Raw genomic sequence first — 17,384 nt, forward strand, 5'->3', positions numbered from 1 at the left:
AAACCCCAGTCATTCTTTGCCTTTCGTCACAGGAGGTTGGCAGAGAAGTGTCAGAAGATTTCGGAGTAGTCTCTTATGGAGAGTAGAATTCTTTGAGATGGGACTGGAGTTTTAAGTAGTCCTGTCAGCCTCTCAGCATGGATGAAAGTTAGAGTTCGGAGATGCAGGGAGAGTCTTTCTGCAAAACCATCTTGACTCATATTAACAGCTCCATAAGCAATCAGCGTTGACGAGTTTCGCTGTCTGCTTTCTTGTCTCAAGTCCATGTCAGAAGTGACGCTACTATCTGTCACACTTGAAGGGCCGTGTTACTGTTCCACGGCATAGATTCCGGTAAGATCGTTTCATTTTTTATACATGTATGATAACACAAGAAGACAGGGTCACAGTGTAACTCCTTTTATTTGTATAGAATCAAGGGTTAATATCTCCTGAGGGGGATTATTGAACAGTGGGGAATAATCTTATATGTTTATTTGATTTTATGCTGATTTTTATGTGTGAGATGTTATGGGCTCATAGGCTATTATGGAATATACAGGTTTCACTTTCACTTTGAGAGCTGTGCAGCTCACAAGTTTGGCGCTTTTTCTCATAGCAGAGAGGTCTTGCATTGCGCAGTTTTCATTCCCTCTTTCCTGACCGAGTGTTTATCAGAGAGGAGTCATAAATCTCTGTACTGTCTGAGTCATAGGAGGTGGGGAATGCCCCAGCCTATGGGGTATAAGGGTTCTCCACTTATTGCACTAGCGACAGAGGATTTTGTTAATTTAGAGGGTACTCCCTCTATTCCTAAAGAGTAATTCCTGTTTTTATTGTGAGGAGGCCTTAGATCCGCCTTCATAATGATGTTGTTTATGCCTTGATAATGTGATAATATCAAACATGTTTGATACCACTGAGCCGTCCACCTCTGAGGAGTTGTCTTCCAGTGAGGTGTGTACCCTACATTCTTCTCTCTCTGCATATGCAGTTTCCTGTAGCATTGCTGATCCTCCATCTGGAGGGGGCATTTTTTTTACCAGACGTTACTGCGCAATTCCTCGCCCTGCCAAGCACAAGCGAAAGGTTACATATTGCACTCCTTCCCAGAGTACATCAGATAATTTATTGATTTTAACTGATACGGTTATCCGAAGATGAAGTTCTTTCTAAAACTTCAGAGTGTGAACATTCTGGGTCAGAGTCTGCTGCCTCTAAACCTCCGGCTGCGGAGGAACCAGACTTTAGTTTTAGGAATTTGCGCTTTCTTCTAAAGGAAATGTTTTAGCAAATTCAGAGGTTCCAGAGGCCAAATTGCCTGATGAACCTTTGATTCCTAAATTGGATAGAGTACAGAGTGGTACCTTATCCTTCCCTGCTGCTGTTAGATGGCGAACATTATTAAGAATGAATGGGACAGGATTGTATTCCTTTTTCCCATCTTCTCCCTTTAACAAATTTTTCCCGGTCCTGGACTCTCTATGGAGTTGTGAGGTTCCGTCCCTAGAAGGGGTGGCGCTATCTTCGCCCTTGCTGAACGTACTACTATCCCACTTGAGGATAGCTCTTCGTTTTATGAGCCCATGGATAAAAGATGGAAACTCTGTTAAGCAAGATGTTTCAACATACGGGATATTTGTTTTTCAACCGGTGGCGGCTGTTTCCGCGGTTGCTGGAGCAGTTACCTATTGGTGCGACTCCTTACGGGATTTAATCGAGGGGGAGGGTCCTCTCAGCGTTCTTCTGGAAAGAATTAAGGCCTTGATGTTGCTAATTCTTTTATCTGTGATGCTAATATGCAGATTATTTGTCTGAATGCTACGGCTTCAGCTTTTTCTGTTCAGGCCCATCGGTCTCTGGCTGAAGTCATGGTCTGCGGATACGACTTCTAAGTCTAGACTTCTTTTCCCTCTCTTTTCAGGGAATGGTTTTGTTTGGTCCAGGCCTGGTCTCAATTATCTCCACGGTTACAGGGGGCAAGGGTGTCCTCCTACTGCAAGAGAATATGAACTAGTCTAAGGGACAATTTTCGTTCTGATAAAGCCCATGTCAGCAGTCCTCTGCTAGGCCAGAGCAAAACAAGAGCTCTTGAGCGCCGGCTCAGTCCTGGAATAAATCCAAGCAGAGCAAGAAGCCTGCCGAGTCTAAGTCGGCATAAATTGGCGGTCCCCGGTCCTCTTCTGAATCGTGTGAGGGCAGTCTGTCACTCTTTTTAGTTGCTTGGTTCAGAGATGTGCAGGATTCCATGGGTCTTGGAGGTCATAGCTCAGGGTTACAAGATAGGTTTCAAGTCTCAGACATCCAAGGGCAGACTCCTCCTCTCTCTCCTGTCTTCCTGACCAGAATAGAATAGAAAGTGTCCCCTCGTTTAAGATGGAGACAATAGGTCCATTCTTCCCCTCGTTCAAGAAGGGCAGTTCATGACCACGATAGATCTGAAGGATGCTCCCTTCACGTACCAATCCTCAAGGACCACTTCCAGTTCCTAAGGTTTGCATTCCTGGACCAGCACCAGTTTATTGCACTTCCGTTTGGTCTAGCCACGGCTCCAAGATATTTTTCAAAGAGTGGACCATTCGGAATCTCTCCTCTGTCTTCTTCGATCCCATTTATGGAAGATAATTAGAGAGAGTTCTCTTGTATCAAGTACCAGGATAGAATTCATGGGTACTATATTAGATGGCCTTAAGGCCATCTGTGGCTCGGTGTATGGAGGTGATTGGTCTCATGGTGTCCAGCATGGACATCATTCTTTTGCCAGGTTTCACCTCATACTGTTGCAACTGTACATGCTGAAGCAGTGGAACGGCGATCTTCGGTTCTGTCTCAACAGATTTCTCTGGACATCCGATCGAGAGAACCGCTCTCTTGGTGTTTTTGTCCGGATCACTTGTCCTGAGGGCCGTCCGTCTTAAGACCATCCTGGGTGATTGTGACTACATTTCCTAGTCTTTAAGGATGGGGAGCTGTGTGGGGTGCCAGGGAGGCACATGGCCTTTGGACCTAGGAGGAAAGCTCCCTCCTGATCTCTTTTTAGATCTTCAGGCAATATACCATGCTCTGAAGGCTTGGCCTCTGCTGGGTTTGTCCCAGTTTATCAGATTCCAATCAGACAATATAACCTCGGTGGCTTTCATCTACCATCAGGGGGGAATGAGAAGCTCACTAGCTATGAGGGAAGTATCTTGGATTCTGGAGTGGGCTGAGACCCGCGTTTGTTCGCTGTCAGCGATCCACATTTCGGGTGTGGACAACTGGGAAGCATTTTTTTTAAGTCTCAATACCAAGCTACCCAGATATAGGTCGAGGTACAGGGATCCTCAGGCAGAGCTAACAGATGCATTAGCGGTGCCTTGGAGGTATACTCTACTTTATCTTGCCGGCCGCTACCACTACTTCCTAGTGTAGTGGCTCGAATCAAGCAGGCGTCAGTTATTCTGATTGCTCCATCTTGGCCGCGAAGGATATGGTTCGCGGATCTAGTGGGGATGTCATCATCTCCTCCGTGGAAGTTACCTTAGATTCTCTGAGGCTGACTGCGGGGAGATTGACCACTTAGTCCTAGCCAAGAGAGGGTTTTCTGAGAGAGTTATTTTCACTCTCATTCGAGCTCGTAAGCTGTTTGCTCGTCACATCTATCATAAGTTGTGGAGGACCGACTTATTCTGCTCTCCAGGATGAACTGGAGAAGGGCTTGTCTGCAAGTCCCCTGAGGGGACAGTTTTCGGTCCTGTCTGTGTTACTGCACAAGAGGTTCGCTGAGCCTCCAGATGTGCAGTTTTTTTGTTAAGGCTCTGCTAGGATCAGACCTGTGTTTAGATCTAATGCTCCACTTTGGAGTTTAAATCCTGTTCTTAAAGTTTTGCAACGGGCTCCGTTGGAGCCTATCCATGAAGTAGACAAATTGTTATCTTGGAAGGTTCCTTTTCTACTGGCTATTGCTTCTGCACACAGAGTAGCTGTGATTGCTGCCTTGCAATGCACCCCTCCTTATCTGGCTTTCCATGCTGATAAGGCTGTTCTACGAAACCAAGTAAGGTTTTCTTCCTAAGGTTGTGTCATTTCACAACATCAATCAGGAGATTGTGGTTCCTTTTTATGTCCTAATACTTCTTCGTCGAAGGAATGTTTATAACGTAATTCTGGATGTGGTTTGTGCCTTGAAGTTCTATCTTCAGGCCACGTTGGAATTTAGACGAACTTCTTTCTCTGTTTGTTCTCCTTTCCAGGAAGAGTAGGGGTCAGAGGGCCTCTTCGACTTCCTTATCTTTTTGGCTGAGGAGTGTCATCCGTTTAGCATAGAGTCAGCGGGACATAAGCCTTCTCTGAGGATTACGGCTCATTCTACTAGAGCAATGGTTTCCTCTTGGACCTTCAAAATGAGGCCTATATGGATCAGAATTGTTAAGGGGCTACCTCGTCCTCCTTACATACTTGTTCCAAATTTTACAAGTATGATGTTTTTGGCTTCTGCTGAAGCAGCCTCCGGAAGAAAGGTTTTGCACGCTGCGGTGCCCTCAGATTAGGGCCCGCCTCTCTTTTTCCCCTCACGTTACCATTCCGTGTAATCTAGAGCTTGTTTATATGTTTCCCACAAGTAAGGAATGCAGCTGTGGTCTCTTCCCATGTTAAGAAGGGAAAAATAAATTATGACTTACCAGATAATTTCCTTTCCTTCTGTATGAGAAGAGTCCACAGCTCCCGCCCATGTTCTCTGATGGACGGCCCTAAATTTAAAGTTATTGTTCTAGCACCTTTTTCACCCTGATGCTTTCTCCTACTGTTCCTTGTTCCCTCGGCAGAATGACTGGGGTTATGAGGAAGTGGGGGAGGTATTTAAGCCTATGGCTGGGGTGTCTTTGCCTCCTCCTGGTGGCCAGGTTCAGTATTTCCCACAAGTAAGGAATTCAGCTGTGGACTCTTCCCATACAGAAGGAAAGGAATTATCTGGTAAGTCATAATTTATGTTTTTTATGTCCCTTTTATCAATAATTAATGTGATGTAAAAAAGTGCTCTAAATATACCATAAAAAGGATAAGCTAATGTTATGCTTTTATTATATGAACAAAAAAAAACTTCTTTAAATGATTACAGTTTAGTGTACTTAGTAACAAACTATCGGCAAGATTAAAAGTTATGCACTAAACCGGGTGCGTAAATAACGCAAAAAAATGAGCGGTATCGCACTCTCCATAACGTTGCCATTACAAGTTACTGAAAAACCTTCTTTTGTTGTGCGGTTTGGTGCGTTAAGCTATCTTAAAATAAATAAAAACTTACCTGTGAAATAAAAAACTAAGATTAAACTATAAATAAACCTAACATAACTATTTTAATAAAATAAACGAAAAATAAAAAAACCTGAATTACAAGATTAAAAAAACCTAACACTGTGAAAAAATAAAAAAAAATCTAAGATTACAAAAATAAACGAAATGATCCAAAATAATAAAATTAAACCTAATCTAATAGCCCTATAAAAACAAAAAAGCCATCCCAAAATAAAAACACCCCCTAACCTTATCAAACTACCAATAGCCCTTAAGAGGGCCTTTTGTAGGACATTGCCCTAAGTTAAACAGCTCTTTTACCTAAAATAATAAGTCCCCCCTAAAAGTAAAACCCCCACCCAACCAACCCCCCTAAAATAAAAAACCTAATTCTAAAAATAACCTAAGTTACCATTGCCCCTAAAGGGGCATTTGTATGGGCATTGCCTTTAAAAGGGCATTCAACTCTTTTTTGCCCATAAAAATAAAAAAGCCCTAATCTTAAAAAAAAAAAAAAAAGCACCCCAAAAAACAAAAACAAAAAACCTATCAACCCAAATAGGTACTCACCGTTCCTGAAGTCCGGCGGAGAAGGTCTTCTTCCAGGCGGGGAAGGTCTTCTTCTAGATGGCGACATCTTTATCCAGCGCGGGGACCTCTTCTATCTTCATCCAGGACGAAGGCGGCGCGGAGCAGAGGTGACCATGGAGCCATCCAGCGTCAGTCAGTCATTGATACCATGCTTCAGGCTTACAAGCCTATTACTGGTAAAGTTTACCATAAGGTATGGCGTAAATACCTTTATTGGTGTGAACAGAAGGGCTACTCTTGGAGTAGGGTCAGGATTAGTGATGTCGCGAACCTAAAATTTTCGGAACCGCCATTGAATTCAATAGGCAGGCGAACTTTAAAACCTACAAGGACTCTTTCTGGCCACAATAGTGATGGAAAAGTTGTTTCAAGGGTACTAACACCTGGACTGTCGCATGCTGGAGGGGGATCCCTGGCAAAACTCCCATGGAAAATTACATAGTTTATGCAGAGTCTGCTTTTAAGCCATAATGGGCCTAAATCAACTAACATTCCCAAAGTGGCTGTCTCAAAACATCCCGGACAGAAGATAGATTGATAGATAGGATAGATATACATAGATTGATAGTTACATAGAATCGATAGAAGAGAAATAGATAGATTTGTTAGATATATAATTACCCTAATAAAGTCTAATAATTAAACATGCGTTCTTGGACCCAACTAGCTTGTGTTAATTAGTACTTTTCTTAGCACTTTAATCCCTGTCCCCCCCCCCCCTATCGGGGGTGTTCTATATGGCCTGCCTGATTACCCTGAAAAAATATAATAATAAGACATGCGGTCTGGTACCTATTTTAACTAGGTTGTGTTTTAAGTACTACCATTCTTAGCACTTTAATCTCTGTAACTCCTCCTATTTGGTGAGGTATATACGGCCTGGATGATTACCCATACAAAATATAATAATAAGACATCTGCTCTTGGTCTGCGACCCATGGTAATTATGTTGTGTTAATTAGTAATGTTCTTTGCATTTTAATAGCTGTTACTCATACTCACCCTATCGGTGGAGGTCTATATGGCCTGCATGATTACCCTTACAAAATATAATAACCAAACATATGCTCTTGGACCCATGGTAAGTAGGTTGTGTTAAGTAGTACTGTTCTTTGCAGTTTAATACCTGTTACAACACCAAATGGTGGCAGGTCTATCTGGCCTTCATGATTAGCTGCACCCAAACCCAAAAAAAAGCAGAGTGGTCTTAGACTAACACCCATGGCTAACTCGGTTGTTTCAATTTGTACTATTCTTAGCACTTTCATCCCTGTTACGGGTGGTCTACATGGCCATCATGATTAGCCGAACAAAATACTACAATCCAACCTTTTCTCAGTCTTCATAGGCCCTTCATTGGCTGTATTTTGATAGTACAGTTCTTATTATTTTTATAGCTGATACAACACCGAATGGTGGCAGCTCTATATGACCTGCAAGATTAGCCGCACCCAATACAAAAATAAATCCAAGCGGTCTTGGATTAACACCCATGGCTAACTCTGTTGTTTCAAGTAGTACTATTCTTAGCACTTTCATCTCATCATCCCTGTTACTTCCAGGACTCTCGGTGGTGGTCTACATGGCCATCATGATTAGCCATCATGATTAAAATATTTTAAAATTTTAGATTTTAATATTAAAATTATGTTAAGAAGTGCAATGCACATATGACTCTATGAGTGGTCGCACTGGCTGGCTGCTACGTAGGGCAGCAATTAACAACAGTATGCTGTGTAAGTCAGATAGACAGTTAGACACAGGCCTGATAGAAAATACAATTAGATTACACTAGCATAATGATTTAAAGACTTTTTTTTGGAAATTTAAAGAAAAAGGTTAAGCACATACATATGAGTCGTGGCTGATAGCCTTGGAAGGGCAGCTATTAAAAACAGTAGGCTCTGTAAGTCGGATACACACACGCCTGATAGAAAATACTATTAGATTACACTAGAAAAATGATTGAAATTATTTTTTTTTGGGGGGAAATTAAAAAAAGGTTAAACACATATGAGTCGTGGCTCATAGACTAGGGAGGGCAGCAAGTAAACACAGTAGGCTCTGTATGTCAGCAAAACACACAGGCCGGATAGAAAATTATATTAGATTACACTAGCAAACAAATTTAAACTTTTTTTTTAATATATTAAAATGAAGGTGAAGAAGAATAGATATGAGTGCTGGGTGGCTGCCTGGCACAGACCAATTAACCAAAAGACTGAAAAAAAATGAGGTATATTAATGCTGAGTGAGCCTGACAGACACAGGCCTGATAGTAAATGTAATTAGATTACACTAGCAAAATATTTTTTTTATTTTTTTTTTTAAATTTAAAATAATGTTATAAACGGATATTAACACTGGTGGCTGCTGGCTGGCACAGAGCAATGAACCAGAGTATATGCTGTGTGACACTGGCCTGATAGAAAATGAAAAAAATTACACTAGAAAAATAATTAAATGTTTTGGTTAGTTAAATTTAAACTTATGTTGTTAGGGAGATATCAGTGGTGGCAGTAGTCACAGCATATGCTGTGAGCCTTAAACACACAGCTGAAAGCCAGGCAAATGCTAATAAAAAAAAAACGAAAAAAAAAAAAAAAAAAAAACGGCAGGAAATATAGCCCTAAAAAGGGCTTTTTGGGGTGCTGTGCTTGCAGCAGAGATGAGTGGAGTCCTTCTGGACTGTAAATACACTAGCCTAGCTATGTTTTTCCTATTAATGTCAGGAGCAAAAACACAACACGTCCTCTCATTAAGAAAGCAAGGTCGTTATGAGTCTAAAATGGCGGATTCCGAGTAGCTGGGAGGGTCTGTGAGGGAGTGTCTGATGTTGATTGGCTCTAATGTGTCAGGCGGCTGTGACATAAAGGGTCAAAGTTTCCACAATGATGACACATAGGGGCGGATCGAACATCGCCATGTGTTCGCCCACAAACGCGATCAAGCTATGTTCGCTGTGAACCGTTCGCGGGCGAACAGTTCGGGACATCACTAGTCAGGATTCCTAGAATTTTGTCTTTTTTCTAGGATGGTCTGGAGAAAGGATTGTCAGTCAGTTCTCTGAAAGGTCAGATTTCTGCATTATCTATTCTTTTACATAAGCGTCTGGCGGATGTGCCAGATGTTCAATCTTTTTGTCAGGCCCTGGTCAGAATCAGGCCTGTGTTTAAACATGTTGCTTCTCCTTGGAGCCTTAACCTAGTTCTTAGAGTTTTGCAGCAGGCTCCGTTTGAGCCAATGCATTCCATACATATTAAGCTGTTATTTTGGAAGGTTTTGTTTCTTATTGCAATTTCTTCTCCTTGGAGAGTTTCCGAACTCTCGGCTTTGCAGTGCGATTTGCCTTACCTTATTTTTCATGTGGATAAGGCGGTCCTTCGTACTAAATTGGGTCTCCCTAAGGTAGTTTCGGATAGAAATATTAATCAGGAAATTGTTGTTCCTTCTCTCTGTCCTAATCCTTCTTCTCATAAGGAACGTCTGTTGCATAACTTGGATGTTGTGCGCACTCTCAAATTTTACCTACAGGCAACTAAGGATTTTCACAAGTCTTCTGCCCTGTTTGTTTGTTTCTCTGGAAAGCGTAAGGGTCAGAAGGCCACTTCTACTTCTTTTTCCCTCTGGTTGAGAAGTATGATTCATTTTGCTTATGAGACTGCTGGATAGCAGCCTCCTGAGAGAATTACGGCTCATTCCACTAGGGCTGTCTCCTCTTCTTGAGTTTTCAAAACTGAAGCTTCTGTGGAACAGATTTGCAAGGTGGCAAAATGGTCCTATCTGCATACTTTTTCAAAATGTTACAAATTTGATACTTTTGCCTCGGCTGAGGCCAGTTTTGGGAAAAAGGTTCTTCAAGTGGTGGTGCCTTCTGTTTAGGTCTACCTGTCTTATTCTACCTTCCTGTTCATTCTGTTTGCTCTAGCTTGGGTATTGGTTCCCACTAGTAATTGGAATGACATATTAAACTCTCCATGTCTTAGGAAAGAAAAGAAAATTTATGCTTACCTGATAAATTTCTTTCTTTCCGGACATGGAGAGTCCACGACCCCACCCTTAAGATTAGACAGTGATTTTTTACTAAACCTCAGGCACCTCTACACCTTTGTGTTATCTTTTTCCATTTCCCTTCAACTGAATGACTGGGGGTTATGGGTAAGGGAAGTGACACTTAACAGCTTTGCTGGGGTACTCTAAGCCTCCTCCTGCTGGCCAGGAGTAAATATCCCACTAGTAATTGGAATGACATTGTGGACTCTCCATGTCCGGAAATAAATAAATTGATCAGGTAAGCATACATTTTATTTTTTATACTAGTAGACTGTCTGCCAGTACCTAAGATGGGGGTGATCAGTGGGGGTTGTGGGAGGGACGAAAGCTGTTTGGACGGGATCAGGTAGGGATCAGGGTTTGGAAAGTGTCAGGTGGGAGGGTAATCTCTACACTAAAGCTAAAATTAAGCTTTTAAGATACTCAATTAATCCCTTCACTGCCTGGAATAATAGAAGTGTGGTGCGCATCTGCAATTAGCGGACTTCTAATTACCAGAAAGCAATGGCAAAGCCATATATTTCTGCTATTTCTGAACAAAGGGGATCCCAGAGAAACTTTTACAACCATTTGTGCCATGATTGCACAAGCAGTATGTTAACATTTTAGTCAGAAACCCAAAGTTTGTGAAAAAATTTTTTTATTTTTTTTATTTGATTGCATTTGGCGGTGAAATGGTGACATAAAATTTACTAAAATAGACCTAGATCAATATCTTGAGTTGTCTACTTAAAAAAATATATATAGTTTTGACAGGTAAATAAAAAAACAAGTCTTTATTTCTGTTTAAATGGAGTTTATCAGCCGTAAGGAATCAGTCCAGGATTTAACCCAACTGCTAAAGTGATAAGATAAAAACACGCTAGCACACTGAGAGGTACCCAGGACGTGACCCACTCAGGAAAGATTAAAAGGAAATAATTGTACTCACAGGTTTTGCTGGGTCACGTTGCAGTCTCTGCTGAGATGAGGGTAGTACAAGGTAAAGAGACTTATGCAGATTGAGGGTATACCGTAAGAGTGATCAGACAATGCAGAGGTCAGTAACAATGTTGAACAGGCAGAGGATGATCCGTTTGAGTGGTCAGGCAAAGCAATGGTCAATGTCCCTTTAAGCAAGTTTGAGGATAAGGCAGCAGAGTAGTCAGCCAAAGCAATGGTCAATGTCCCTTTAAGCAGGTTTAAGGATAAGGCAGCAGAGTGGTCAAGCAAAGCAATGGTCAATGTCCCTTTAAGCAGGTTTAAGGATAAGGCAGCAGAGTGGTCAGGCAAAGCAATGGTCAATGTCCCTTTAAGCAGGTTTGAGGATAAGGCAGCAGAGTGGTCAGGAAAAGCAATGGTCAATGTCCCGTTAAGCAGGTTTGAGGATAAGGCAGCAGAGTGGTCAGGCAAAGCAATGGTCGATATCCTGCAGACATTTTTTTTTAAATAAGTAGAGAGTAGAAACTCACAGAGCCACAAACAGGAAAAACTTCTGACAAACAGGCCCCGAAGAAAACTCCTGCGGGCATTTTAAAGCTAGTGACGAGAGGAGGCTGTGACGTAAGGGGGCGTGTCCCAGGAAGGCCGCATCACGTTACTAGGCAACGTGACGTGGTAAGCACACAGAGGAGATCCGGGAGCCGCAGTGACACGGCGATGAACGGATCGTGACAGTATTATTTCTATTAACTGCTTGGTAGTGCAATAACCGATCATGGAGGCACCTTTCCCAGTAACTAAAGTATTTAATTACACATACTATGTTTCACTATTCATACTAGAGCTTTGCTAAGGTTGTTTCAGTCGAAACAAATTTATAAACGTAAATCTGAATCATAACCACCAACCAATTTCTACACTATTAATTTAAAAATAAAAATAGAAATGTATAAATTCTAAGGTTATAGACTTCTTGGAACACAAACAGCTTCAAACTACAAGAAAAGAAAAAAAAGTAATTCACTTATAAATGCTATGGGTCAGATGATCTAAAACTCTAGCTAGATTATCTAAGAAGTCTTGTCAGTAATGAGAGGTCCCTTAAAGAATTTCAGAAAGGCAAATATTTTAGCTTGAGAAGGGTTGTGGATGGGAAGGAGAAATTTTTGAGTTTTAGATCATAAGACCCTATAACTAGGGCATGCAGTAATTATCATAATATTGCATTTTATCGTATTCTCTATTATCAGTTTATTATCTGAGCATTGTTGCATTATTTAAAATATGTCTTGTTAAAAGGCCATAATACCCAAATGTTTAAACACTTGAAAGTGATGCAGTATATCTGTAAAAAGCTGACTAGAAAATATCTCCTGAACATCTCTATGTAAAAAAGAAAGATATTTTACCTCAAAAGTTTCTCAGTAGCCTCCTCCCATTGTAAAGGATTTCTAAGCAGCATATTAGTATGTCTGTCCTGGGACAGCTTAGGGGATGAGCCTTGTGCACTCTCATATTATTTCCCTATTCAGCTTACTATGAAATCTCATGAGAGTTAAGTCAAATCTCATGAGATCACAGTAAAAGAGTTCATGACTTCAGCACTGCTGACGCTGATTGGCTGCTGTTCATTTCTTCATTTTTTGTTGTTGTTTTACCTGCAGCTGGGAGCAGCTGAGTATAACTTTTTACACAGAACTTACTCTGCTGAGCTGAGGAGATTGTGAGGTAAAATATCTTCCTTTTTTACATAGAGATTCTCAGGTGATATTTTCCTGTCAGCTTTTTACAGTTATACTGCATCAGTTTCAAGTGATTTAGCATATGAGTCTTATGCCCCTTTAAGTGTTATAGTAACATACATTCAAAATCATTGTTTTGAAAGTTAATTTCTAACTACATAATGTTTATACTACCTAGGCCAGATGGAGGATTCAATTGTATTGGACCAACCAAAAACTATCGTTCCTGCAATGTGCAGGTGAGAATAATACATTAAAGGAAACAAGTTACAAGATATTGGTACAAACAATTAACTCAGTGCCTACAGTTACATACTGTACTATACTACAATCTTAATTGCATGATGATTTAAAAAGTAGTAATTTAATTCACCTTTTAAGGTAATTTTTAGGGTGGTTTTAACATTTTATCTCTTTACTGTAGGATTGTCCTGATGGTGCTAGAGACTACCGTGCAGAGCAGTGTTCAGAATATGATGGAATGGAATTTCAAGGGAAGAGATACAAATGGATGCCTTATTATGGAGGTGAAGAAGTGGGCTTTTGTAGTTCAATGTTAACCTTTCTTTATCAAATCTGAAGTTATTTCTGTGAAAATTGTGTTATTTTATCTCATATCTGTTTTACTTCAAAGGCCAAATAAAACTTCACCCTCTCTCTGTCAAGACATATGTTTAGCTATAAAACATTTGACAATTTACACAAAACTAAATTTCGTTAATTTGATTGACATACTGGCCCCCATTTAACAAGCCATCTACTTGTTATTTGTGCGCCATCTGGCATCAAAATCTATGCGCAAGTTCTAATTCAGAGTTAACATGCAGTGACTGCTGCAGCCTAATTTGCAATAAATGAGCCCTCATGCATCATTCAACATGTTATTTTTTCAAAGTTATAATTAACAATACTTCTGATCCAAGATTTACATTTGACAGCTTTTAGGTGGCGGCCACAACATAAGTGAACAGAGCATCCAGGCATCTTGAATATTAAAGGAAAGATTGCCCCAGCGCTTTATAAAGAGCCAGCATAACAGTTTCCTGATACTACTTTGTTGATTGTGATGACCATGAAGTAGTCAAGATTTAAAAATAACGCTTTCATTAGAATTTGGTTCATTAATTAATTTGCTGCACTTCATGTAGGATTTGACTCAAAGTACAGCAGGATAAATGTACATCGTGGTCTGCAGATTTAGAATTACTAACAAGTCAATGCTTATTGACTGTCTCAAATTGAAAGTGTGTTTTGTATTTGGCATAAACACAGATAAAAAAGACCAGATTACAAAAAGCAAACAAACATGTAGATCATAATACTCAGGGCACCCTTGCTCTATTGTAAAACATAGTTCAGTGTGAAGACGATAAAGACTGATGATTAAAGATGCTTGTTGAGGCCTAAATTGAAATTAGCCACAGCTTTTTATATTTCAACCTTTTTTTACATTATCATGAACTGATTGCAGCATAAACAACTGGGTCCTGCTGAGTTCTAAACTATCAGGGATTTACGTTAAAGGGATAGTGTACTGTAAAATTGGTTTCCCCTTATTGTTTACCAAATTACTTGTTATACTAGCTGTAGAGTATAAAATGTATGAGCAATTTATTTTTGTAAATCAAATAGCTGGATTTGCTCTTTGAAACACAACCTATCAAAATAGGCTAAGCTTGCAGAAAGATCAGACATCCTTGTCTTATCACTCAAATGCTTCCCTTTTTTATGTCTGTCTCTATACAATACTTAGAAAAAACAATTGAAAATGAACATTATAGAATTTTATCTCCCATTCCTTACTGGGTGTAATTTCTTCTGCTGGCTGTGTTAACATATCTTGTCAATAGCCTATACTTAAGTATAGAAACTTTCAGTATAGGTAGGGATACCACAGGCAAAATGAGCTATTTCAATTGCAGATATAAAGGCAAATGAGCTATTTGTAAAAATGTAATACACCCCAGCAGGTAAAATGGATAAATGGGAACAAATTAATGAGGAAAACCTTTTGGGTTAACTATTCTTTTAAATGAAAAGTTTTATGAGTTTTAATTTTGCTTCTATGTCTTCGCATGAATATAGACTGTGAGGAAGACCTCAGTATATATAAAATTGCAAACATTAGAAATAAAATTTACAAGAAATAAGCACTTCAATGAAGACCAAATCTGAGATATTGAAGGCATGTATTAATGAAAAATATTTTATAAATTGTTAAGATTAAACCATATTTAAAATATTTTATTTTTAGCATCCAATAAGTGTGAACTGAATTGTATTCCCAAGGGAGAGAATTTCTATTATAGACATAATATGGCTGTGTTGGATGGAACACCCTGTGAACCAGGGAGGAGAGACATATGTGTGGATGGTGTTTGCAAGGTAGGTCACTGCATATTATAAATGTGTGTATATATATATATATATATATATATATATATATATATATAATTAGTAAAAAGTATAGTATGATGCATATAAGTAAATGTGACATTGAGACACATTATGACATAACATATTTAAATTATACTGAAGCATGTTTATACATAGGACCACAAGGTTCTGATCTCAGTACAGTACCTTTTGAATGCGTTCCAGAATTTCAACAAGAAGTTCTAGTTCTTCATACATTACAGCAGGGTTCTTCAAACTTTTTTCCCAAGACCCAGTGCCATGATACCACATACCTTCACAATCCTATTTTTATGCTTGGTCTGAACATAATATACAACAAAATAGCTGCAATTTTTGGCAAAGTAAAATTTGTGCGTATTCCTGATTGTAATCAAACTTGAAAGTGTTTTAAAAGGTAATAGCACACAAACACCACATTCTCATACAACACACTCTCATACAACGCACACACATCCACACCAAACACTCATATAACACACACACACACACACATTCTCATACAATACACACTCCCATACAACACCCCCCCACACATTCTTATAAAACACACACATCACACACACTGTCATACAACACTCACACCACACACACTATCATACAACACACACTCTCTTTTACAATACCAACACTACCCACTCTCATACAGCACACACACACCCTCTCCTACAACACATACTCAAGTCAACACATAGTAAACATGGTGTTGCGACCCGGTAATGGGTCCCGATCTGTGGTTTAAAGATCCCTGCATTAAAGTGTTTTCTGTTAACTGTATCAGACTCCAGTCTCCTGGTAAATACAAAACAACAATGGCGCTTACCAGCAAAATGGGTCTTCCAAGGCTAGCGTCACTTCAGCAGGGGCACAGTAGTAATACAGTACTGCCTATAATACCCAGCTGTAGGGTGCCAAGCAAACATCAACTTCATCCCCGATGCTAATCATATAGTCAAACACTAACAGTTCACGGCATCATCTGACCTGGAAACAAACTTGCAAATAAAAAGTATCTTTATTCCAAGTGTGCTGCTAAAATCAAATCACATATAGCCCATATTTAAATGAATAGGGAAGCAAATAGCAGACATGTTTTGTGCTGGTCTACCACACTTGTTCACTGCTCAACAAACTAATTCCTGTCTCCTGGTGATTGCCTTTGGTTGTAATTGCAGTAAGTGAAAAATAAGGGAAGCTAAATATTTTTTAAAAAGGCAGCACAACAGAATGAACCAAGGGTAGAATAAAACATAAATAGAAGTTTGGAGGCACATTTTACAGATATTTGTAGAACCTTGCATCCTATTCATATGTTTTCTTTTTTTCTTTTCATTCCATGTTCATAAAAAATTGAATCTATGTTTTAGTCCGTTGGCTGTGACAATGTTATGGATTCTTCCAAAAAAGAGGACAAATGTTTGGTTTGTGGAGGAGATGGCAGATCCTGTTATGAAGTTAAAGGATCTTATGATTCAGCTGTGTTGTCTAAAGGTATTTGTTTTTTTTGAGCTAACAGAATTATTTTAATTTATCTCCATTCAGGGGTTAATCACATGTCATTAAAGGGTTGCTAGTCTTAAAATGACATGCTCTAACAAACTAGAGCATGTAATTATGTGACTATAATGGCCTCTTAATTGTGTTAAGCATATTATGAAAACCATTTATTTTTTATTTAGTTTAAATCGGTGGCGGCGGTGTAGGGGGATCATATTAGGGGGTAACATAGTTAATGTAGGTGGTGGCGGGGTAGGGGGCTCACATTAGGGTAGCTAGCGGCGGTGTAGGGGGCTCAGATTAGGGGGTAATATAGATAATGTAGCTGGCGGCGGGGTCCGGGAGCGGCGGTTTAGGGGTTAATATATTTATTGTTAGGAGTGAGAGGGGGGATTGCGGATAGAGGGGTATAGTATACGTGTCGGGCTATGTTTGCGAGGCGTGTTAGACAGTACGGGAGATTTAATAACTTAGTCAGGTTTTTTATGCGGTGGCAGTTTCTAAAGTTCAGTAAGTCACTGGCGAATTCAGAAATTTGTACTTACGCAGATTTCTGGACATCGCTGGTTTGTCAGACTTACGGCACTTTAGCATCTGACGGCGCCGTATATGTGATAGCTCGAGTTGCGAGCTGAAACTACGGGCGGCGCAGGTTTCCACGCTGCGCCCTATAGTTCTGTTAAGTGCCCAATACATGAAAGTTACCCTGTTGAAAGTTACATGAAAAGTGCAAGGTCTACATTTAATAAAAACCACATGTAATTTTCTATTTAACTGTAATGGAGTGATCTAATCCAGAATGATTAAGCACCCCTTAATGAGCTACACAGATTGCATTAGGATTATTAATTTTGTAGATAATCCACAAGAGTCTTTGCAGAATCAGAGGATCTCACATTGACAATTTAAGTT

The 17,384-nt window shown here is 39.8% G+C and overlaps 1 protein-coding gene across 1 annotated transcript in view; it reads left to right on the forward strand.

Moving 5' to 3' along the window:
• The window catches only part of PAPLN (papilin, proteoglycan like sulfated glycoprotein), a 517,238-nt gene that overhangs the window by 35,281 nt on the left and 464,573 nt on the right, over positions 1 to 17,384 (forward strand). Inside the window, 4 exon segments of the mRNA XM_053697785.1 lie at positions 12,739 to 12,799; positions 12,985 to 13,087; positions 14,815 to 14,945; positions 16,343 to 16,466. Coding sequence (XP_053553760.1) covers positions 12,739 to 12,799; positions 12,985 to 13,087; positions 14,815 to 14,945; positions 16,343 to 16,466 — 419 coding nt within the window.

This window comes from Bombina bombina, chromosome 1 (genome assembly GCF_027579735.1).
Source record: "Bombina bombina isolate aBomBom1 chromosome 1, aBomBom1.pri, whole genome shotgun sequence".
Lineage (NCBI taxonomy): Eukaryota > Metazoa > Chordata > Amphibia > Anura > Bombinatoridae > Bombina > Bombina bombina.